Source organism: Sebastes umbrosus, chromosome 17 (genome assembly GCF_015220745.1).
Source record: "Sebastes umbrosus isolate fSebUmb1 chromosome 17, fSebUmb1.pri, whole genome shotgun sequence".
Lineage (NCBI taxonomy): Eukaryota > Metazoa > Chordata > Actinopteri > Perciformes > Sebastidae > Sebastes > Sebastes umbrosus.
The window spans coordinates 276,001-301,002 of NC_051285.1; the positions used below are offsets into that span (position 1 = coordinate 276,001).

Sequence of the window (25,002 nt, forward strand, 5' to 3'; positions counted from 1 at the left end):
TTCTTTGGAGGATCAAACTCATACGCAGAGTGTTACCCTGCTACGTAAGATACACACATACTAATACACACTATCAACACAACACTTGTTTTAATACTAATAATTGACTTAATAAATACACACACACATATATATATATATATATATATATATATATATATATATATATATACTCATACTCAGTCATACATGTATTAGTACTATAAGTGTGTGTGTGTTTGTGCAGGATGGACGACCTGGCTGTGGACAGTGATGAGGAGGTGGACTACAGTAAAATGGACCAGGTAACTACAACTCCCAGCATGCATGAGTAGAGGTCAAATACAGCAGTGGATGTAAAGATGAGTGACTGATGATGATCTGTGTAAACAGGAAGTGAAATATATACTATGGTCCTCATGTTGAAGCTAAACCAAAGACCAAAAGTCGTAGTATTTCAACTGGTGGTTCAACCGCTGTGTGTATTTGATTAAACTATGGTCCTCATGTTGCTGTTGAACTAACCCTGGTCCTCATGTTGAAGCTAAACCAGCTGCTGTGTGTGTGTTTGATTAAACTATGGTCCTCATGTTGCTGTTGAACTAACCCTGGTCCTCATGTTGAAGCTAAACCAGCCTGTGTGTGTGTTTGATTAAACTATGGTCCTCATGTTGCTGCTGAACTAGCCCTGGTCCTCATGTTGGAGCTAAACCAGCCTGTGTGTGCTGTGTGTTCCAGGGTAATAAGAAGGGTCCTCTGGGTCGGTGGGACTTCGACACTCAGGAGGAGTACTCAGACTACATGAACAACAAGGAGGCGCTGCCAAAGTAGGACGGGTTTATTGTTCCCTCGGCTCTGACTGACAGGTTTGTTGATGTGTGTGTGTTGATGGTGAGCTTTGTCCCTGCAGGGCTGCCTTCCAGTACGGCATCAAGATGTCTGAAGGCAGAAAGACTCGACGCTTCAAAGAGACCAATGAGAAGGCAGAACTGGACCGACAGTGGAAGAAGATCAGCGCCGTGAGTTTACAACTACAACTATATATACTGTATGTGTGTGTGTGTGTGTGTGTGTGTGTGTGTGTGTGTGTATAGAGGTTGCCATGGTAACAACTAATGTGGATCCTGTGTCTGTTTCAGATCATCGAGAAGAGGAAGAAGATGGAGGCTGACGGGTGAGTGTTTCCTGTCATCATCGGCTCAGCCAATCAGAACACAGCATGCAGTCCTCATTTCTGTTTATTACAATCAGTCGGTAAACGGCGGTCGTAAACAACAGTCTGTCAGCAACAGTAGGTCAACAGCGGTCGGTAAACAACAGTCAGTAAACGACAGTCGGTAAACGACAGTTGGTCAACTACGGTCAGGAAACTACAGTTAGGAAACTACAGTCGGTCAACTACAGTCAGGAAACAACAGTCAGTCAACTACAGTCAGGAAACTACAGTCGGTCAACTACAGTCGGTCAACTGCAGTCAGGAAAAAACAGTCGTCAACAACAGTTGTCAACTGCAGTCAGGAAAAAACAGTCGGTCAACATCAGTCAGGAAACAACAGTCGATCAACAGTCGGTCAACAACAGTCAGTCAACAACAGTCGGTCAACAACAGTCAGTCAACAACAGTCGGTCAACAACAGTCAGTAAAACAACAGTCGGTCAACAACAGTCAGTAAAACAACAGTCGGTCAACAACAGTCAGTACAACAACAGTCGGTCAACAACAGTCAGTCAACAACAGTCGGTCAACAACAGTCAGTAAAACAACGGTCGGTCAACAACAGTCAGTAAAACAACAGTCGGTCAACAACAGTCGGTCAACAACAGTCGGTCAACAACAGTCGGTCAACAACAGTCTGTCAACAACAGTCGGTAAAACAACAGTCGGTAAACAACAGTCGGTCAACAACGTCTGTCAACTGTCGGTCAACAACAGTCGATCAACAGTCGGTCAACAACAGTCAGTAAAACAACAGTCGGTCAACAACAGTCAGTAAAACAACAGTCGGTAAACAACAGTCTGTCAACTGTCGGTCAACAAAAGTCTGTAAAACAACAGTCCGTCAACAGTAGTAAACAACAGTAAACAACAGTAGGTCAACAACAGTCAGTAAATATTGTGTTCACATGTTTGTGTTTCAGGGTGGACGTGAAGAGACCCAAATACTGAAGACTTCCTCCGTTCTCTCTGCTGCTGTCCAACACGATCAGTCATTGATCAGTCATTGATCAGTCATTGATCAGTCATTGATCAGTGACGTGATTATTAGTTTTTGTTGAAAACCTTAAAGATTAAATGTGACGATCGATCAGCTTCATTAAAACATTTTAAAGTTAAATAACTCGACATGTCTGTTAGGAACCTGATACCTGATGTTATTGATTAGTAACCTGATACCTGATGTTATTGATTAGTAACCTGATATATGATGTTATTGATTAGTTTGTGATACCTGATGTTATTGATTAGTAACTTGATATCTGATGTTATTGATTAGTTTGTGATATATGATGTTATTGATTAGTTTGTGATATCTGATGTTATAGAATAATAATTAAACATCAATGAAACAGATCTTATTGTGTTTAGTCTTTGTCCTCTACTGGTTCATAACTGGTTTTCCTGTTTTTGAGGAGTTTGACAGACGGACTGAAACGGGTGACGTTGTTCATGTTCTGACGTTTTTCAGGTTTTTCTGATTTTTATTGATATCGACAGTAATTTTTAGAAAGTGGAACAAATTTCAACTTCAGATTCGGACGTTTGTTTGTTTATCAACATCAGCTGATTATTAAGAGGCGTGTTTGTTCTAATTAATAAGTGTGTGTGTGTGTGTGTGTGTGTGTGTGTGTGTAATTAGTGTGTGTTGATCTCCTTAAGGAGCTGCTGTTGTTTCAGGAGTCGTTGAGCTCGTTAAGACGCAGCTCCTCGTTAAGAGATCAAACTCTTTGTGTTTGTTGTTGTTGACGATAGAAACGTCTTTAACGGACGACCGGACGTATTAATCCTCCAGATTAGCATCAACAGCGCTAACGAGTGTTTGTTAATTACCTGCAGCGTGTTGACGGACAGTCGGACGGATGAATATGGAGACGATGTTTCTGAAGACGTTAACGAGCGGCTAACGAGGCCTCGAAGCTCCGCCCACCGGCGGCTCCAACAGGAAGTTGATTTTTCAACATCAAAGACAAAGTTTGACTGTTTTTGTCTTTAATTTGATGATGTTGATATTTACACACGGAATATTTAATATTTAACGTTCAGCACGAAGCTGCAGCGAACTTTATTTAAAATAGCAGTCGTCTTCTTTAACCCTTTAAATACATCACAGAGTCGTGAAGCTAGTACACACAGTACCTCACTAGTACTAGTTCAGATGTACAGTAGTACTACCTCCAGATGTACAGTAGTACTACCTTCAGATGTGCAGTAGTACTACCTCCAGATGTGCAGTAGTACTACCTTCAGATGTGCAGTAGTACTACCTTCAGATGTACAGTAGTACTACCTCGAGATGTACAGTAGTACTACCTCCAGATGTAGAGTAGTACTACCTCCAGATGTGCAGTAGTACTACCTCCAGATTTGCAGTAGTACTACCTCCAGATGTGCAGTGGTACTACCTCCAGATGTGCAGTAGTACTTCCTGTGATGATGTCAGAAACTCTTCTCTGTTTTCTTTTGTTCTCTGATGAAACGCTCTCGTCCTCTCTGATTGGTCGACGTCCTCGTCGTCCCGCTTCGGTGGTCACATTCATCACAGTGACAGGCTCAGCCGACCAATCAGATCACACCACACACGCACGCACACACACACACACAGATAGGTGTGTGTGTGTGTGTAAGGCGATGAAGCCAAAAGGTGACCCAACGTTCTCATTTACTTAACTGGGTCGCCGTGGCAACAAGGTGTGTGTGTGAGAGTGAAAACTGGGCTAAAACACAGCGGGTTAATGTCACGACACAATTCACACCTCCATCAATCTCCCGTAACGCACACACACACACACACACACACACACACACACACACACACACACACACACACACTCATCTGTGTGTTAGAGTTAAATCTGACCTTTCTACATAGTGATGGATTTAGTTCCAGGTTTTACTGTGTGTGCATGTGCGTGTGTGTGTTTGGACCATTCAGAGAGCAGAACTGACTAAAGAACAAAGAAAAAATCTTTCTTTGATGTTTTTTTTTTACAGTGTATTCTACATGTTTTGTTAAAAAAAGTGTGTGTGTATATATATATATATATGTATATATATATATATATATACACAGTGTATATATATATATATATATATATATATATATAAAACAACAAAAAGAAGTCAAGAAAAGTTTCAGGTTTAAATCTGGTTTTATTTTCTGTAAACATGAAACAGAAAAGGTTTAAATGAGCTCCGATTGTTCTGATTTCATCCTGAACCCCGACCCCTAAACACCCACTCAGACACGTTCAGTATTTACAGTTAAAAACTAATAATAATAATAATAATAACTTTACAGTTTATTGAGCTGTAAAATAAAAACAGAACAAACATCATCTAATCAGCTGTAACTGCTGCCTCGTTAAGGACCGGAGCTCGTTAAGCATGTCGCTGCCCTTCTGACCACGCCCAGTCTGTGACGTCACACTGCACTATGTTACGTGGTGACATCACTTCCTGTGATCAGAGTATTTTAACCTCCAGACAGGCTGCGATTCTGTACTCGTTAAACCTCAGAGCTCGTTAAGGCTGTCGCTGCCCTTCTGACCACGCCCAACCTGGGATGTCACTCCTGAGGTCTGGGACTCGTTAAGCTCGTTATGGGTCAGAGCTCGTTAAGGGTCAGAGCTCGTTAAGGGTCAGAGCTCGTTATGTGTCAGAGCTCGTTAAGGGTCAAAGCTCGTTATGGGCCAGAGCTCGTTACGGGTCAGAGCTCGTTAAGGGTCAGAGCTCGTTAAGTTCCGTTACTTGTTACATCGAGAATCTCGACAAATGAACAGTAACAGTACTTCTACTACATCAAGTACTACTGAAGGTAGTACCAGTACTACGACTTGTATCACTTCTAACTACTAAACATGAAATACAGAAACATTAATTACACGTTCAGGTGTGACTCCGCCCCCTACAGGTGGGAACTGTCAGCAGGTCCAGCAGGGGGCGGGGCTAACAGGAGTCCTGTCCAGCTCCAGGTGTTTCACCTGATGACATCACAGGTGGTCCAATGACGGTGACATTTAAACTCCTCCCCCTTTCAAAGTGTCCCGTCCTGTTGACACGGCGCTCCCTTCTAATGATGATGATAATAATAATAATAATTAGAAACAGGAAGCAGAGAGAGGTGGCTGATGGGATTTTGAGTATTTAGTTCCTCTTTTTTTATTCTTCCATCGTCGGCTTTTCTTTTTCAGGAGGTCCGACTCTTCTTCTTTACTCGCTGTGCTCATCATCCCTTCATCAGTTCATCCGTTCATCAGGTCATCCCTTCATCAGTTCATCCCTTCATCGGTTCATTAGTTCATCCCTTCATCAGTTCATCTCTTCATCCCTTCATCAGTTCATCCCTTCATCGGTTCATCAGTTCATTCCTTCATTAGTTCATCCCTTCATCAGTTCATCTCTTCATCTGTTCATCCCTTCATTAGTTCATCCCTTCATCAGTTCATCCCTTCATCGGTTCAGTAGTTCATCAGTTCATCTCTTCATCCCTTCATTGGTTCATCCCTTCATCGGTTCATCCCTTCATCAGTTCATCCATTCATCGGTTCAGTAGTTCATCCCTTCATCGGTTCATCCCTTCATCAGTTCATCCCTTCATCGGTTCAGTAGTTCATCCCTTCATTAGGTCATCCATTCATTAGTTCATCCCTTCATCGGTTCATCCCTTCATCAGTTCATCCCTTCATCGGTTCAGTAGTTCATCAGTTCATCTCTTCATCGGTTCATCCCTTCATCAGTTCATCCTTTCATCGGTTCAGTAGTTCATCCCTTCATCGGTTCATCAGGTCATCCCTTCATCAGTTCATCCCTTCATCAGTTCATCCCTTCATCGATTCAGTAGTTCATCAGTTCATCCCTTCAACAGGTCAGAAGAGGAGTGGTGGTTTGCTGAACGGTCGGTTCTCTGCAGTAAAACACAGTAAAGTTTCATTCATCCATTCATCATCTGTAACTCCGTCCAGAAAAACTACAAAATCCAGAATTCACATTAGATTATTATTTACAGTGTTATATTATTATTTACAGTGTTACATTATTATTTACAGTGTTAGATTATTATTTACAGTGTTAAGTTATTATTTACAGTGTTACATTATTATTTACAGTGTTAAGTTATTATTTACAGTGTTAGATTATTATTTACAGTGTTAGATTATTATTTACAGTGTTAAGTTATTATTTACAGTGTTAGATTATTATTTACAGTGTTACATTATTATTTATAGTGTTAAGTTATTATTTACAGTGTTAAGTTATTATTTACAGTGTTAGATTATTATTTACAGTGTTATATTATTATTTACAGTGTTAAGTTATTATTTACAGTGTTACATTATTATTTACAGTGTTATATTATTATTTACAGTGTTAAGTTATTATTTACAGTGTTAAGTTATTATTTACAGTGTTACATTATTATTTAGTGTTATATTATTATTTACAGTGTTATATTATTATTTACAGTGTTAAGTTATTATTTACAGTGTTAAGTTATTATTTACAGTGTTACATTATTATTTATAGTGTTAAGTTATTATTTACAGTGTAGAGGCTGCGGTTACAACAACAGCTGTTTGGTAGTTATTAGTTATATATTTATTTCATCAGTAGATTGTCTTCATAGAGACGATAAATCATCTGTAGATTTATAATATCGACAGTTTAACGATATAAAACAACGTCTCAGTGATGAATGAATGTTATTATCACGTCTCTGTGTTCGGCTGGCTGGGCTGGGATTGTCTTTCTGCATTCAATTTCACAGTGGACACACACACACACACACACACACACACACACACACACACACAAACACACACACACACACTTTATTTAAAGTGAATCTTCAGACGTTTTCATCAGATTATTTCATTATTTTTTAATTTCACTGATTTGTTTAGTTCATTGATATTAAACAAATCATCACTTCATAAATTAAAAACTGATAATCAATTATCTAAATAATTGATTGATTTCTATCAGCTGCAGCTGTTATTTATTATTATTATTATTATTATTATTATTATTATTATTATTATTTAGTGATTTTATTTCTGGTGTTTTTCTATATTTTTACTGTTTAGACTCAAACCAACACGATGATGTATGTATATATACTGTATATATGTGTATATATATATACCGTATATACATATATACGGTATATATACATACAGTAATAATATATATATAAGATGTTACCTTGAACTGCAGAGTTTTCCTGCTGTTTGTTCTCCAGTTCGCTGTCAGGGATCACTGCATCTGAAACAGAAACACCTTTTTAGCACCGTGTTAATGTACGTTATCATCGTGTTAATGTACGTTATCACCGTGTTAATGTACGTTAACACCGTGTTAATGTACGTTAACACGGTGCTAACGTACGTTATCACCGTGTTAATGTACGTTAGCACCGTGTTAATGTACGTTATCACCGTGTTAATGTACGTTAGCACCGTGTTAATGTACGTTATCACCGTGTTAATGTACGTTAGCACCGTGTTAACGTACGTTAACACGGTGCTAACGTACGTTATCACCGTGTTAATGTACGTTATCACCGTGCTAACGTACGTTATCACCGTGTTAATGTACGTTAGCACCGTGTTAACGTACGTTAGCACCATGTTATTGTACGTTAGCTCCATGCTACTGTTCTCCTGTATACTCCACCTGTCAGCGCTCTCTCCACCTGCTCTCTCCTCCTCGACTCAAAGTCTAACGCCTCCTGCAGCTTCCTCTTCGACTTCTTCTCCTTCTTCAGCCTCCTCTGGATCGACACTGACAACGACAGACCACAATAACAACATCCATAATAATAACAACACAACAGACCTGTCTCACCTCTGGTCTGTATTGACCTGTCTCACCTCTGGTCTGTATTGACCTGTCTCACCTCTGGTCTGTAGTGACCTGTCTCACCTCTGGTCTGTAGTGACCTGTCTCACCTCTGGTCTGTAGTGACCTGTCTCACCTCTGGTCTAGAGACCTGTCTCACCTCTGGTCTGTAGTGACCTGTCTCACCTCTGGTCTTTAGTGACCTGTCTCACCTCTGGTCTAGAGACCTGTCTCACCTCTGGTCTGTAGTGACCTGTCTCACCTCTGGTCTGTAGTGACCTGTCTCACCTCTGGTCTAGAGACCTGTCTCACCTCTGGTCTGTAGTGACCTGTCTCACCTCTGGTCTGTAGTGACCTGTCTCACCTCTGGTCTGTAGTGACCTGTCTCACCTCTGGTCTAGAGACCTGTCTCACCTCTGGTCTAGAGACCTGTCTCACCTCTGGTCTGTAGTGACCTGTCTCACCTCTGGTCTGTAGTGACCTGTCTCACCTCTGGTCTAGAGACCTGTCTCACCTCTGGTCTAGTGACCTGTCTCACCTCTGGTCTGTAGTGACCTGTCTCACCTCTGGTCTAGAGACCTGTCTCACCTCTGGTCTAGTGACCTGTCTCACCTCTGGTCTGTAGTGACCTGTCTCACCTCTGGTCTAGTGACCTGTCTCACCTCTGGTCTAGAGACCTGTCTCACCTCTGGTCTGTAGTGACCTGTCTCACCTCTGGTCTAGAGACCTGTCTCACCTCTGGTCTGTAGTGACCTGTCTCACCTCTGGTCTAGAGACCTGTCTCACCTCTGGTCTGCAGTGACCTGTCTCACCTCTGGTCTGTAGTGACCTGTCTCACCTCTGGTCTAGAGACCTGTCTCACCTCTGGTCTAGTGACCTGTCTCACCTCTGGTCTTTAGTGACCTGTCTCACCTTTGGTCTGTAGTGACCTGTCTCACCTCTGGTCTGTATTGACCTGTCTCACCTCTGGTCTCTAGAGCCCTGTCTCACCTCTGGTCTGTAGCTCAGAGCTCAGCTGTCTCTGGAGTGTCTGTCTCGCGTCTCTCTCTCTCTCCAGCTCCAGTTTTAACTCTTTCCTCTCCAGCTGGTTGTGTTTGTCCTGAGAACGAGAACTCTCCACCGCCACCTTCAGGAGACCCTGAGGACACACAGACGGACGATTCACGGTGAGACGTCCTGATAGGACACATTACGTCATCGTCCATACGTTATCGTCTCCATGATACTGTCTGTATGTTATCGTCTGTACGTTATCGTCTCCATGATACTGTCTTTACGTTATCGTCTGTACGTTACCGTCTCCATGATACTGTCTGCACGTTATTGTCTCCACGATGCTGTCCGTACGTTATCGTCTGTACGTTACCGTCTGTACGTTATTTTTTCCACGATACTGTCCGTACGTTATCGTCTGTACGTTATCGTCTGTACATTATCGTCTCCATGAAACTGTCTGTACGTTATTATCTCCACGATTCTGTCCGTACGTTATCATCTGTACGTTATCGTCTCCATGATACTGTCTGTACGTTATCGTCAGTACGTTATCGTCTCCATGATACTGTCTGTACGTTATCGTGAGTACGTTATCGTCTCCATGATACTGTCTGTATGTTATCGTCTGTACGTTATCGTCTCCATGATACTGTCTGTACGTTATCGTCTGTACGTTATCGTCTCCATGATACTGTCTGTACGTTATCGTGAGTACGTTATCGTCTCCATGATACTGTCTGTATGTTATCGTCTGTACGTTATCGTCTCCATGAAACTGTCTGTACGTTATCGTCTCCATGAAATTGTCTGTACGTTATCGTCTCCATGATACTATCTGTACGTTATTGTCTGTACGTTATCGTCTCCATGATACTGTCTGTACGTTATCGTCTGTACGTTATCGTCTCCATGATACTGTCTGTACGTTATCGTCTGTACGTTATCGTCTCCATGATACTGTCTGTACGTTATCGTCTGTACGTTATCGTCTCCATGATACTGTCTGTACGTTATCATCTGTACGTTATCGTCTCCATGATACTGTCTGTACGTTATCGTCAGTACGTTATCGTCTCCATGATACTGTTTGTACGTTATCATCTGTACGTTATCATCTCCATGATACTGTCTGTACGTTACTGTTTCTACATTATCTTCTCGTTCTATGTTTTTGTCTCTAAGTTATTTCAGGTAACTCTCTGTCACCTGTATGTTGGTCAGCAGCGTCTCCATGGATGACAGACCCTCAGCCAACAGGAACGGAGCAAAGGTGGGGTTTGCGTGGTTGATTGACAGTGGCTGAGAGGTGAGCGGCAGCCTCTCATAGGTCGGTTTGACGAGGGGGAGGGGCAACTGGATGTCGTCTGCAGGTAGGAAGGTCAAAAAAACAACTCAAGAAACAAACAACCTGTTGAACATTTAAAGAGGTTTTATAAAAGGTGGAGGAAAGATTCCTGTTTGTAAAATTCATGAGCACTTTGTCTCTGGGTGTGTGTGTGTGTGTGTGTTTGTATATGTGTCTTCGTGAGGACCGGTGCGGTGTTTAAGACCTCAGTACTGAGGACATTGGGAATACATTACCTCAGCTAGGACCCTCACAAGTACACAAGTACAGGGATGTAACACACACAGTATCTGTGACCTGGATTAACTGTAAGTGTGTGTTTCTATTATTTATTGTGTCTGTTGTTTCTGTTCCATGAGATCAGACAAACCTCTGAAATATTCATCTGATCCACTGCTTTTCAGTAACACCAAACACGTTAAGTGTTAAAGGTGCTCGTCTTATATATATTTTATAGAATAGTTATGGCTCACCAGCACAAATAACACTGCTGGTTTGAATGTTTATGATGAAGTGGATCTATAGAAACTAGGATCTTCTTCAGCCATTGTAATAAAAACAAGACAACAATACTTGCTAGCCAGCGTTAGCTAACGTGTTCAGAGAATTATTCTGCCTCCACTTAACGCTCCGCCCGCTAAACATGTCACCATGGTTAGTAACACGTCACCATGGTTACTGACACGTCACCATGGTTACTAACACGTCACCATGGTTACCAACAGAGGAGGTCACTTCCTGTCCTCAAACACTCTCTTACCTTTTTCTCTCGACACCTTTTTAAAGTTGTTTTCTCGCTCTGCAATCTCTCCGTCTGTGGAGTTCATCACAACACAAAGTTACATTATTATAATCCCGTGTTTGTATTCAGCTGGACTCACGTTGGTATATTTATAGTATATTTATTATATTAACGTCATTAAAGGGACTGTTAGTAAGAATCCTAAGTGTCTTGTTAACAGCTTCACCTGTGTCCGTTAAGTCAACTAAAGTCAGCGTCCTGTTGCTGGCGCTTGTGCTCGCTCTACATAGACATGAAGGAGCATCACTCAACACAGTGAGGAGACACACGTCAGCTAAAAGCACCATATCACTCTATATTTCAGCTGCTTGGCAGTAATGTTACTACGGTCTCCCCCGCGTCCTCTGACCGCGGCCAACACTGTTTAACAGCTTCACCAGATACAACCAAGAGGTTTTGGTGCTTCACTGGAGTTTGTGTTGGAGTCTGAGTCTGAACAGCGGAGACACACGAGAGACCAGGAGACACACGAGAGACCATGAGACACACGAGAGACCATGAGACACACGAGAGACCATGAGACACACGAGAGACCATGAGACACACGAGAGACCATGAGACACACGACAGACCAGGAGACACACGAGAGACCATGAGACACACGAGAGACCATGAGACACACGAGAGACCATGAGACACACGAGAGACCATGAGACACACGAGAGACCATGAGACACACGAGAGACCATGAGACACACGAGAGACCATGAGACACACGAGAGACCATGGGAAACCGACCCGGTAGATTTATACGTGTAAGAAGTTACAAACAGTCCCTTTAAGTCCGGTTTGTGTGTGCTGACCCGGCTCCGGTGTGTGTGCTGGAGGAGGAGGTGATGATGAGGCTGATGAAGATGCTCTGGAAGGTGATTGGCTGGTTGGTTCTCGGTGGTGGAGCTCATCATCACTGGGGGAGGGGCAGGGGGAGGGACTTCCTGGAGGAGACGCCTGAACACAGAGGGTTAGCTTAGCTCTGTTAGCATCTGTGTGGTTAGCAGTGACAGTAGCAGTTTTTACTTTCTTTCTTTTTTACCAACAGGACTGCTAGCCCTTCTAGCATTAGCACTTCTAGCATTAGCCCTGTTAGCATTAGTTCTCAATGTTAGCATTAGCACTTATAACACTAGAGTACTGTTAGCATCAGCGCTAGCGGTGTGAGCTTGCAGTCACCTTGCTGTCTTCCATCTGAACATGTGACATGGCGGCCATGTTTGCCAAACTGCTCAGCTGACTCATCTGGTTCATCGCCATGGCAACGCTGGCAGGGGGCAGGCCCACAGGGAGGAGGGGGTGTGGCATGACCATAAAAGGAAAGTCTGACAGACCTTAGGAGGCGGAGTCAGAGAGACAGAAGGATGCTACGATGCTAAGCTAACAATACAAAAAAAGACATTGACTTATCCAATCAGAGGAGAGCTGTGACTCACGGTTAGCCAATAGCGCGCTGTGATGCTGCAGCGTGTTGAGGTGGAGACACGCCGAACCAGGAGGAGGCGCCACAACTGAGGAGGAGGGAGGAGGAGGAGAGAGGAGGCGCTGCTCCTTCTCCCAGGAGCCTTCACTGCCTCCTACAGCAAGGAGAGGAGACAAGAGAGGAGATGAGGAGACGAGGAAAGGAAAGAAGGAGGTTCGGAGACGGATGATTGATGATGTCATGATGAAGATGTGAAGTCGTACCTGTGTCATCGTTCTCTGAATCGGCTCCGTTGTGCTGTCGGAGATGATCGCTGTTGCCGTGGAAACCCATCATCATCCTCATCTTCTGCAGCTTCAGAGCCTCGGCCATCGCCGCCGCCGTCAGACCTGCAGAGAAGAGACACGTTGGAGACCAGGTGAGACAGGTGAGTCCAGTCCAGGTGAGACACCTGAGTCCAGTCCAGGTGGTCCAGGTTTCGTAACGCTGTTCTACGTAACGCTGTTCTACGTAACGCTGTTCTACGTAACGCTGTTCTACGTAACGCTGTTCTACGTAACACTGTTCTACGTAACGCTGTTCTACGCAGCGTTGTTCTACGTAATGTTTTTCTACGTAACGTTTTTCTACGTAACGTTTTTCTACGTAACGTTGTTCTACCTAACGTTGTTCTACGTAACGTTTTTCTATGTAAAGTTTTTTGTAAAGTAACGTTTCTGTAAGGTAACGTTTCCGTAACATTGTTTTCCGTAACGTTGTTTTCGTAACGTTGTTTTCTGTAATGTTGTTTTCCGTAACGTTGTTTTCCGTAACGTTGTTTTCCGTAACGTTGTTTTCCGTAACGTCGTTTTCCGTAACGTCGTTTTCCGTAACGTTGTTTTCCATAACGTCGTTTTCGTAACGTCGTTTTCCGTAACGTCGTTTTCCGTAACGTCGTTTTCCGTAACGTTGTTTTCCGTAACGTTGTTTTCTGTAGATTTGTTTTCCGCAACGCCGTTTTCCGCAATGTTTTTTTACGTAATGTTTACATATAAGTTTGTCTGAAGGTTCAGAGCAGGAAGTTTAATCTGAGATTTTGAGAATTAATTATTATTCTGCCTCTATTTCATTCTTGTACATTTTCATCAGATGTTTTTACATTCAGAGAAGAAGATGAAGATGAAGGTGAAGAAGAAGATGAAGATGAAGATGAAGATGAAGATGAAGGTAAACGTTCCAGATGTTTTGAGGAGTTGTGACTGATCAATAATTAATAACACCGGCAGCCTGAACGTCTCCAGTGACTGTCGCTGTCTCTCGACCAGCTCTCTCTCCCTGCAGCCACTTGGCCCAATTAATCGCCTCCTCTAATTAACTCAATTAGTATTAACGAGGGACTCCCGCTAACTAACGGACAGCGACCCCCCTCCCCCAACCCTCCGGCTCGTTTAACTCCTGATGAACGAAAACAGAAAGTTTTGATCTTTTTGTTCTCAGAGTTTCGCTGCAGGAGATTTATTCTGTTTTCATTCTTTGAAACTGGAACATTTAATGTCAAGAGACTCCTTACGTGCTTTAGCTTAGCTTAGCATAAAGACTGGAAGCGGGGGGAAACTGTTAGCGTAGCCTTTCAACAACTCTCTCATCACTTTGTTCTTCCCATCAGAAGTCCAGGGCCTGTAAACTCATATATTCATCCCATCATATTGAAGATAAACAGCTGTCTCACTGATTAATACTCATTTATGGAGTACAGCAACACATTTAGAATATGTATATATATATTTATATTTATATATATATATATATATGTATATATATATATATATTTATATATTTATAGAGGACTGAACAGGTTAAACATGATGACCCGTTGTCTGCTGTTGGCAGAAGGCTCCGTCTCTCTGACTGACTCTACTGATGGAGAGAGAACTAGAAACATCCATACTGATCAAATATATAATAATATATGTTATATATCTGACTCGTTCATCAAACCAGAGGCTCTGTCCCACAAACAGGAAACGCATCACTGACTGATGTTCTAATAAACACATGTCAGTTTGATGAATCTGTCTTCCTGTTAGAGAATAAAAGCTCAGAGACGTTTAGTTTAGTTTCATTTTGATTAAAGAGATTAAACGTCTCTTTTAAAACATAAAACCACAAACTACATCAAATATGAAAATAGCAAAGATGTAGTAGTCGATACCAGAGATATAAAACATGATTCTCCAATTTAATACCACAGTAAAATATAAAACAATAAATCTCACGTACTTCAACATCTACTCCTCCATCAGCGTCCTCCTGGTTTTATTATGACGTTAATCAGGTCATAATTATCTTTTATATTGTTGTGAAATCATCTCCTTCAAACTACTGGATTTATTCAAGTTTATCACCAAAACTACATTTTACAAGATTACATTTGAACACATCAGGATTCACCTTCGCCTAACGCTCATTTTTACTGAGAGGAGCCTGAAGGCATCATAACCTATGTATGAACCTATGTAACCATGGGAACCTCCGTTAACGTTAGAGACGGAGAGAAAGGGTTGCTAATAGTTTAGCCTTCTGCTAACAGCAGTCAGCGGCTCACGGCTTCTGTTAAACACATCAAGGAGGTGTTACCCATAATGCACCTCTCTGCGTGGCGTCAAGCAGACGTCTGACTCTGTGACTCCGTCCTCTTTTATCTTTACTATATACTTTTATACCTTTACCACATTTTAATTAAGTGTGTGTTCGTTTGATGTGTCCGTCGCTGACCTCGCCGGTCACTTTAATAAGAGCTGAGTGTTTTCATGAAGCTGTCAGAGCTGTCAGGAGGTGACGGGGGGGGGGTTGGTATGTGAGAGCAGCCGAGCGTCTCTGTTGGATTAAAACTTTGTGCTCAACAGAAACATGAAAAGACTTCAGTGTTCTCCACTGTTTTCATGGTCTTCATCAGGACACGCTCTGCTGGAGCTGATGAGGATCCTTAATGAGACACAGAATACCTGAAGACTACCTGCTCAGGTACTCTGATCACTACCTGCTCAGGTACTCTGTTCACTACCTGCTCAGGTACTCTGATCACTACCTGCTCAGGTACTCTGTTCACTACCTGCTCAGGTACTCTGTTCACTACCTGCTCAGGTACTCTGTTCACTACCTGCTCAGGTACTCTGTTCACTACCTGCTCAGGTACTCTGATCACTACCTGCTCAGGTACTCTGTTCACTACCTGCTCAGGTACTCTGATCACTACCTGCTCAGGTACTCTGATCACTACCTGCTCAGGTACTCTGTTCACTACCTGCTCAGGTACTCTGATCACTACCTGCTCAGGTACTCTGTTCACTACCTGCTCAGGTACTCTGTTCACTACCTGCTCAGGTACTCTGTTCACTACCTGCTCAGGTACTCTGATCACTACCTGCTCAGGTACTCTGATCACTACCTGCTCAGGTACTCTGATCACTACCTGCTCAGGTACTCTGTTCACTACCTGCTCAGGTACTCTGATCACTAACTGCTCAGGTACTCTGATCACTACCTGCTCAGGTACTCTGTTTACTACCTGCTCAGGTACTCTGATCACTACCTGCTCAGGTACTCTGATCACTACCTGCTCAGGTACTCTGTTCACTACCTGCTCAGGTACTCTGTTCACTACCTGCTCATGTACTCTGATCACTACCTGCTCATGTACTCTGATCACTACCTGCTCAGGTACTCTGTTCACTACCTGCTCATGTACTCTGATCACTACCTGCTCAGGTAATAAACCATCATGGTGCTCTTAAGATAGATAGATGACTAACAGGTAACCGTCCAATCAGAGCCAGGCCTGACTGTGATGTCACCGTAACACTCATTTATAAAATATTCTTAAGCTGCTTTTCTTTCAACATGAGATCAAAGTCTTGACACTTGTCGCCCCGAGCAACACACACACACACACACACGCACACACACACACACACAGTGCTGCGGGTGAGACTCCAATCTGTCAGTCATGTTGACGTCTGCTAATTAAGCGTCCTAATTATAACTCTGATCACTCTGAGCTGTTCAAACATCCACATGTTCTATTGCTGATTGTAAAAACTCACTCAGGACACGCTCGTTATCTCATTATGACCTCGATATGATCTCGTTCTGATGTCGTTATGATCTCATTATGATCTCGTCATGACCTCGTTATGATCTTGTTCTGTTGTCGTTATGATCTCATTATAATCTTGTCATAATCTCGTCACAATCTCGTTAACCGTTGGCTCGTTAACACGTCTTCATCAGGATCTCTGCTCTGATCACGTTATTGAACACGGCTCCCTCAGGGTTAGTGATAATGATATTAATGATATTAATACTAGTACGGGTGATATGAACTCTCATACTACTACTTGAAGTAGTACTACCATGAGTACTATCAGCCATAGTACAACAAGTACTCGTGGTGTGAGTGTTGGTTTGTTTGACTCACCTGTCTGTGACAGCAGGGCGGGGCTTATCAGGCCATGTGGGAGGAGTCTGGAGCCGTCCGTCATCGTGGCCACGCCCAGCGTCCTCTTGGGAGGACGACCTGGTCGAGAGCTGAAAAACACAGCAAGACGGCCCTTTATTAATAAACCTGCCGACCACCTTAAAGGAGAAGATTCCACCTTAAATCAGTAACCACCGGTGTTCATGTTCCTGAGTCCATCGTCCCCGGGGAAGACTTTAAGAGACGCACCGTCTGTCTGATCGTCGACACGTTGTAAATAAAGTTACGTTTTTAAATGAAGTTAAGTTTTTAAATAAAGTTACGTTTTTAAATAATGTTACATTTTTAAATAAAGTTACGTTTTTAAATGAAGTTAGGTTTTTAAATAAAGTTACATTTTTAAATAAAGTTAAGTTTTTAAATGAAGTTACGTTTTTAAATAAAGTTACATTTTTAAATAAAGTTACATTTTTAAATAAAGTTAAGTTTTTAAATAAAGTTACATTGTTAAATGAAGTTACATTTTTAAATAGTTACGTTTTTAAATAAAGTTAAATTTTTAAATAAAGTTACATTTTTAAATGAAGTTAAGTTTTTAAATGAAGTTACATTTTAAAATAAAGTTACATTTTTAAATGAAGTTACATTTTTAAATAAAGTAAGATGACAGAAAACATCAATTATCACGTTAAATCAGTCAAACCTAAAAATCTAAAAAATGTACGGTTAAACTGACAGAAAGAAGAAAATATTTGGCTATATATATTAATACTATATATATATATATATATATGATTTTATATAAAATAAATATATTTTATAATACACTATGTAGATGATGATGTCACTGATGATGTCACACAGAGCTGATGATGTCATAGCAGTAGTAAGTAAAACAGTAATCAGATTACTTTAAAGGCTCCTCAGTGACTGACTGCCCAGCCGGTTGCCGTGGTGACCAGCCTGCTGCCTCAGCTTTATGAACACACAGTGACAGTCGGGGGGTAGACACAGGTCAGAGTTTGATTGACAGGTCCCAGACAGCCAGCCCGCCCACACACACACACACACACACACACACACACACACACACACACACTGAGGAATTTAATTTACTGTGTGTGTGTGTGTGTGTGTGTGTGTGTGTTGGGGGTTCCACACTTAATTAAACTGGGACAAAATGTCCTTTATGTAGCGCACACGCACACACACACACACACACACACACACACACACACATAAACACACAAACACACTGAGTGTTTTCAGAAACACTGATCCCAGTTTAACCAGTTTAAATTTAAATGAAAAGTGTGAATGTGTACATTAAATCAGAGGAGACGTTAGTAGGGACGCTAATGTTTAAAAATGTTCTTAACCGTTAACCGACAACATTAAGATTGGTGCCTCTCATGCAGCGGTGCTCCAGCTGCAGGAGCACAACAGATACTGGTTGACGGGACCGGAGAGACCGGACTCACCGGAGAGACCGGAGTCACCGCCTCCTGACGGTGAAGATCAGAGTCGGCGCTCTGCACATACTGACCGCCATCTCTTCTAGTAACCGGAGGAATCGGTAACACCGGTGATGTCACAGGTTTATTAACCGGCGGGAACATTTCCTCACCGTCACATCACCAGTTTACCGTCCTCAGTTTAATGAGAACCAGGAGATTAAAGATGATTAACACACACACACACACACACACACACACACACACAGCCTCTCTCCGTTAATCCCATAATTAGTCGAAGCTCATTTACATAATTTGATCATCAAAGAAAAAAACATTTTGATCCTAAACACACACGCGCGCGCACGCACGCACACACACACACACACACTCACACACACACACACACACACACACACACACACACACACACACACACACACACACACACACACACACTCTCTTTATGTCACTTTAAGTGAATGTGTGTGTGGCCTCCAGGTGTGTCAGTAGAATGTTAGTCAGGTCATGTGACACGGTTCAGGTCAGGTGGTCTGACGTCACCTGACAGGTGAGTTTTAGTTCTAGAATTAAACTGATACAGATTTATAATTAAACTGGATTAACGACTGTTTTCATCCCCCAGACGCAGCTTCACAGGTGAGTCCTGACAGAATCCTAATGCTGATCCTGATGGATCCTGATTGACCATGATCCTGATTGATCCTGATGCTGATCTTGATTGATCCTGATGCTGATCCTGACCCTGATTGATCCTGATCTCGAAGGAACCGTTAGAGGTGAATATAAACGAGCCCTCTGAGATAAATGTGAACAGAAAAGCAGAAAACTAATAAATACTATATTTATTAGTTTTAGTGTTGAAGGCGTCGCGGCTTCAACCGGTCGTTAAAGGGTTAAAATAAAAGACATAATTCAATATTTAATCATTTGTTGTCCAGATAAACAATCACACTGAGTGAGATGTATTATATTATATTATATTATATTATATAATATAATATATAATATTCACTAAATGAATGAATTATTAGATAAAGACTAAATGATCTGTTAGACCTGACGAGGATTTAATAAATGATCTGATCAGTTTTATTTTATTGTTGTTTCACCTCTTAGAAAATAAAATCACCGTCCAGTTGTCTGTTTGTATATTAATATTAATATTAATATTAATATTAATATTAATATTAGTATATCTGTTAGAGCGGCAGCAACGAGTCGGTTGAAATAAAAGTATGCAGCAAATATTTTAATAATTATTGTTTCAGTCAAAATAACGGATTCCTTCTCCGTCTCTGACTTCCTGTTTGATTTCACAGTAAAATGGACATTTTTCACTATTTATGACATTTTTATATTAATTAATAATCAGCAGAGAAATCAATGATGAACATAATTGATAGTAGCAGCCCTGCGATAACACATCTAATTTATTATATTATTATGTATTCTGTACTTATCATTCAATAACTATATATATATAGTATATATGATATATACACGCAGTATATATCATATATAGTAGACACATTACGGCTGCAGGAGTTTCATGACGGACTTCTGCTGCACAAATATTTGCACAATTCTCTTAATATATAATATTATAATATATTAATTATTTTATAATTATTATTATTTAATTATTATAATATATTATTTTATGCTGAAACATGAATTTATGAATAAAGTCTGTTTTTATCTGATGACGTGTTTCAGTTCTATAGTCGATCAATAATCACACAAAGAGGTCATGTTTAAAACACTTATTCTACATTTATGGATAATTACACTTTAATATATATGATGGTATTATTAATATCATTGATATTATATATATATTTACGATACGATACGACTTCATTGTCAGTTTGCACTGAAATTCATTTTGCATCCCTAGACAGCTCCGTTTGAGAGAAAGTGCACATCTAACAGACATCCTGTCCGTACACACCCATCAGACACAAAACACAACACATCTCCATTATCATACATAACCCGTCACAACATCATCTGTCCTCTGGATCTACACGTCTTTAGCAGCTCATTCATTATTATTCAGCAACAGGATGGACTGATGGACAGACGCGTTCTTCAGCCTGATGTGGTTTAATGTGGGGACTCTGAATGTCCTCTTGGAGGACGGGACTAATGTGGATCAGTAGTTCAATAAGAAGTAAAGATTCAGATCTTCATGTTACATTAGTTCACAGAAATAAAGGAATAAAAACAATCATTTAAAGTGATTTATTAGTTTTCAAGTTTTATTAATGAAGAAAATATTCTTTGAAAATAATTGTGATTAATATTTTTATTTAGTTTAAAACAGGTCAATTCATTAAGTGTGTTTCATTTATTTAATTTAATGAGCATCTTTAACCTGCTGAACCCGACTCCATGATAACAACAGCCCGTTTTACACTTCTCCCTCTGAGTGTCTCTTGGTGTGTCCTGGTGTATCCCTCTGTGTGTCTCTGTGTGTCTCGGTGTGTCTCTGTGTGTCTCTGTATGTGTGTCTCGGTGTGTCTCGATGTGTCTCTCGGTGTGTCCCGGTGTGTTTCGGTGTGTCCCGGTGTGTCTCGGTGTGTCTCTCAGTTTCTCTCGATGTGTCTCTCAGTGTCTCGGGGTGTCTCTGAGTGTGTCTCTCGGTGTCTCCATGTGTCTCTGTGTATTATGGTGTGGCTCTTGGTGTCTCGGTGTCTCTCGGTGTCTCGGTGTCTCTTGGTGTCTCCGTGTGTCTCTTGGTGTCTCTGTGTCTCTCGGTGTGTCTCTTGGTATCTCTTGGTGTCTCTGTGTCTCTCGGTGTGTCTCTTGGTGTCTCTGTGTGTCTCGGTGTCTCTCTGAGTGTCTCTCTGAGTGTCTCTCTGAGTGTCTCGGTGTGTCTCGATGTCTCTCGGCGTGTCTCTCTGTGTCTCTGTGTCTCTGTGTCTCTGTGTCTCGGTAAGACTCTCGGTGTCCCTCTGAGTGTCTCTCAGTGTCTCTGTCTCTCTGAGTGTCTTTGTGTCTCTCTGAGTGTCTCTGAGTGTCCCGGTGTCTCTGAGTGTCTCTGTGTCTCTCTGAGTGTCTCTGTGTCTCTGTGTCCCTCTGAGTGTCTCCGAGTGTCTCGGTGTCCCTCTGTGTCTCTCTGAGTGTCTCTGTGTCCCTCTGAGTGTCTCTCGGTGTCTCTCTGTGTCTCTCTGTGTCCCTCTGAGTGTCTCTGAGTGTCTCTGTGTCCCTCTGAGTGTCTCTGAGTGTCTCTGTGTCCCTCTGAGTGTCTCTGAGTGTCCCTGAGTGTCTCTGTGTCCCTCTGAGTGTCTCTGAGTGTCTCTGAGTGTCTCTGTGTCCCTCTGAGTGTCTCTGTGTCCCTCTGAGTGTCTCTGAGTGTCTCTGAGTGTCTCTGTGTCTCTGTGTCCCTCTGAGTGTCTCTGAGTCCCTCTGAGTGTCTCTGTGTCCCTCTGAGTGTCTCTGTGTCTCTGTGTCCCTCTGTGTGTCTCTGTGTCCCTCTGAGTGTCTCTGTGTCCCTCTGAGTGTCTCTGAGTGTCTCTGTGTCCCTCTGAGTGTCTCTGTGTCTCTGTGTCCCTCTGAGTGTCTCTGTGTCTCTCTGAGTGTCTCTGTGTCTCTCTGAGTGTCTCTGTGTCTCTGTGTCCCTCTGAGTGTCTCTGTGTCCCTCTGAGTGTCTCTGAGTGTCTCTGTGTCCCTCTGAGTGTCTCTGTGTCTCTGTGTCCCTCTGAGTGTCTCTGTGTCCCTCTGAGTGTCTCTGAGTGTCTCTGTGTCTCTGTGTCCCTCTGAGTGTCTCTGTGTCTCTCTGAGTGTCTCTGTGTCTCTGTGTCCCTCTGAGTGTCTCTGAGTGTCTCTGTGTCTCTGTGTCCCTCTGAGTGTCTCTGTGTCCCTCTGAGTGTCTCTGAGTGTCTCTGTGTCTCTGTGTCCCTCTGAGTGTCTCTGTGTCTCTCTGAGTGTCTCTGTGTCTCTGTGTCCCTCTGAGTGTCTCTGTGTCTCTCTGAGTGTCTCTGTGTCCCTCTGAGTGTCTCTGTGTCTCTCTGAGTGTCTCTGTGTCTCTGTGTCCCTCTGAGTGTCTCTGTGTCTCTCTGAGTGTCTCTGTGTCTCTGTGTCTCTGTGTCCCTCTGAGTGTCTCTGTGTCCCTCTGAGTGTCTCTGTGTCTCTGTGTCCCTCTGAGTGTCTCTGTGTCCCTCTGAGTGTCTCTGTGTCTCTGTGTCCCTCTGAGTGTCTCTGTGTCCCTCTGAGTGTCCCTGCCCACCTGGCGTTGGTGCAGTCCCGGTAGAGCGCCTGGAAGTCGGCCCTGGTGATGAGCTTGCAGCGGTTGACTCCCGGCTGGATGGCTCCCAGCCCCCGCAGGACTCGGACCTGCTCCACGCTGCAGACCACCGGGCTGATGCTCAGCCGCTTCAGCTTGGTGTAGACGGTGTGCAGGCCGCCCACCAGGTGCTTCAGGAACAGCTCGAACACCTGCGGCAGGCAGATCAGCTCCACACCGTTCACCTGGAACGAGGCCACCTTCACCCCGTGGACCTCCACCAGCTGACACTCCGTCTGAGGAGCAGGAGGAGGAGGAGGAGGAGGAGGAGGGGGAGCGGTGCTGCTGCTGCTGCTGCTCAGGTGAGCTCCGGACAGGTGAGCAGCGGGGCGGCGCGGGGAGCTGGCCGGGATGGGAGCGCTGTAGGGCGGGTCGGAGTGGAAGAGAGGGTCGGTGGAGGGGCTGGAGGTCCGGTCCATGTCAGGATGTTAGAGAGGAAACCACCAAGAAGAGGATGAAGAAGATGAAGGTGATGTCTCTTCTCCTCCTCTCCTCTCAGCTCTGTCTCTCTCTGTTCCCGCCACTCAGACTGACTCTCTCTCTCTCTCCTCCTCCTGCTCTCTGTCCCACACACAACCAATCAGAGCCCAGCCAATCACAGGCCGGGACCGCACACGGACAGGCCTCCCATTGGCTGAGAGGACGCGCTCAGGGGGCGGGGCTTCTGGACCGGGAGTCTGACAGGTGAATGATTGACAGCTAATTTTGGATTAAAACAAGATTTAAATGAATAAATAAAAAAATAAAAAAAATAAAAAAATAGATGAATAAATAAATATATAAATGAATAAATAAATATAAATAAATAAATAAATCTATGAATGAATAAATAAATAAATATATAAATGAATAAATAAATAAATAAATAAATAAATAAATAAATAAATATATAAAAATATAAATAAATCAATAAAATATAATATATCAATAAAATGAATGTGGACTGTTAAGGAGTATTACAAATTAAGGCAGAATATTACTGAATACTCCTTAAATTAAGTACTGTTAGCTCCGATAGAAGTATTTCAGGACATTTATTATTATTATTATTATTATTATTATTATTAATAATAATAATAATAATAATATTAATAACTTATTATATTATGAATAATAATAATATAATACTATAATTATTATATTATTATTAATAATAATAATAATAATAATAACAAATATTTTAGTTTCTTTTATTACATATATTTATTTCATCACATCATTAATATTATATTACTGTTTGTCTCCTTCTGGTTGTTTATTTATGAATAAATTAGGCTAGTTTTTAGTAATTTATTGACATTTATAGACGGTTTGTTGTGTTTTTAACTTGTTTAAACATTAACATGTTGTTATTGAAGCCTGTCGGTGATGTTCATCAGGTGAGAGCCGTTATCCAGAACACATAATTAATTCATCTTTTTTTAATCAGGAAGAAAAGAAACCCACCTCATACATCAGCTGAGTTTCAAATTAAAGGCGCAGCATCAAATTAAAAGCATCAAATTAACCTTTACAGAGCAGAGCAGATTAAATGTCACCTGAACGCATCACATCCATATTATCTATTGATCTAAAACACCTGAACGCATCACGTCTATATTATCTATTGATCTATAACACCTGAACGCATCACGTCCATATTATCTATTGATCTATAACACCTGAACGCATCACGTCTATATTATCTATTGATCTATAACACCTGAACGCATCACGTCTATATTATCTATTGATCTAAAACACCTGAACGCATCACGTCCATATTATCTATTGATCTAAAACACCTGAACGCATCACGTCTATATTATCTATTGATCTATAACACCTGAACGCATCACGTCCATATTATCTATTGATCTATAACACCTGAACGCATCACGTCTATATTATCTATTGATCTATAACACCTGAACGCATCACGTCCATATTATCTATTGATCTATAACACCTGAACGCATCACGTCCATATTATCTATTGATTATTGATAATTTTTTGTACTGTTGTAATACCTAATATTGGACAGATTATTAATCTCTAATTAAACCGTCTCTGGAGGTTTGTCCTCTCCGTCTCTGGAGGTTTGTCCTCTCCGTCTCTGGAGGTTTGTCCTCTCCGTCTCTGGAGGTTTGTCCTATCCGTCTCTGCAGGTTGTCCTCTCCATCTCTGGAGTTTGGTCCTCTCCGTCTC

General features: G+C 42.0%; 2 protein-coding genes across 4 annotated transcripts in view; one reads left to right on the forward strand and one right to left on the reverse strand.

Annotated features, from left to right (window-relative positions):
* ik (IK cytokine) overlaps positions 1-2,551 on the forward strand; it is an 8,840-nt gene extending 6,289 nt beyond the window's left edge. Inside the window, exons 15-20 of the mRNA XM_037749088.1 lie at positions 1-44; positions 227-284; positions 718-806; positions 890-998; positions 1,119-1,153; positions 2,119-2,551. The exon at positions 1-44 is cut by the window's left edge and continues 40 nt beyond it. Coding sequence (XP_037605016.1) covers positions 1-44; positions 227-284; positions 718-806; positions 890-998; positions 1,119-1,153; positions 2,119-2,146 — 363 coding nt within the window. The 3' untranslated portion in view covers positions 2,147-2,551. The remainder of the gene's footprint in view (positions 45-226; positions 285-717; positions 807-889; positions 999-1,118; positions 1,154-2,118) is intronic.
* A 1,777-nt stretch (positions 2,552-4,328) lies between these two features.
* On the reverse strand, positions 4,329-23,360 carry LOC119475768 (dachshund homolog 2-like). 3 transcript variants are annotated; one of them, XM_037748777.1, is made up of 12 exons: positions 22,758-23,360; positions 17,049-17,158; positions 12,856-12,981; positions 12,606-12,746; positions 12,349-12,494; positions 11,982-12,126; positions 11,137-11,190; positions 10,238-10,395; positions 9,026-9,173; positions 7,871-7,978; positions 7,400-7,459; positions 4,329-6,101 (listed from the first exon to the last, which is right to left on the reverse strand). In XM_037748777.1, the coding sequence occupies exons 1-12, from the start codon at positions 23,231-23,233 to the stop codon at positions 6,064-6,066; spliced, it is 1,710 nt and encodes a 569-aa protein (XP_037604705.1). In that variant the 5' UTR covers positions 23,234-23,360; the 3' UTR covers positions 4,329-6,063. The 3 variants fall into 3 exon arrangements, 2 of the variants coding, with proteins under 2 accessions (XP_037604705.1, XP_037604704.1); XM_037748776.1 differs by having other exon boundaries at positions 12,349-12,503; XR_005203862.1 differs by lacking the exon at positions 4,329-6,101 and adding an exon at positions 8,848-8,873 and having other exon boundaries at positions 12,349-12,503.
* Between the last annotated feature and the right edge of the window lie 1,642 nt (positions 23,361-25,002).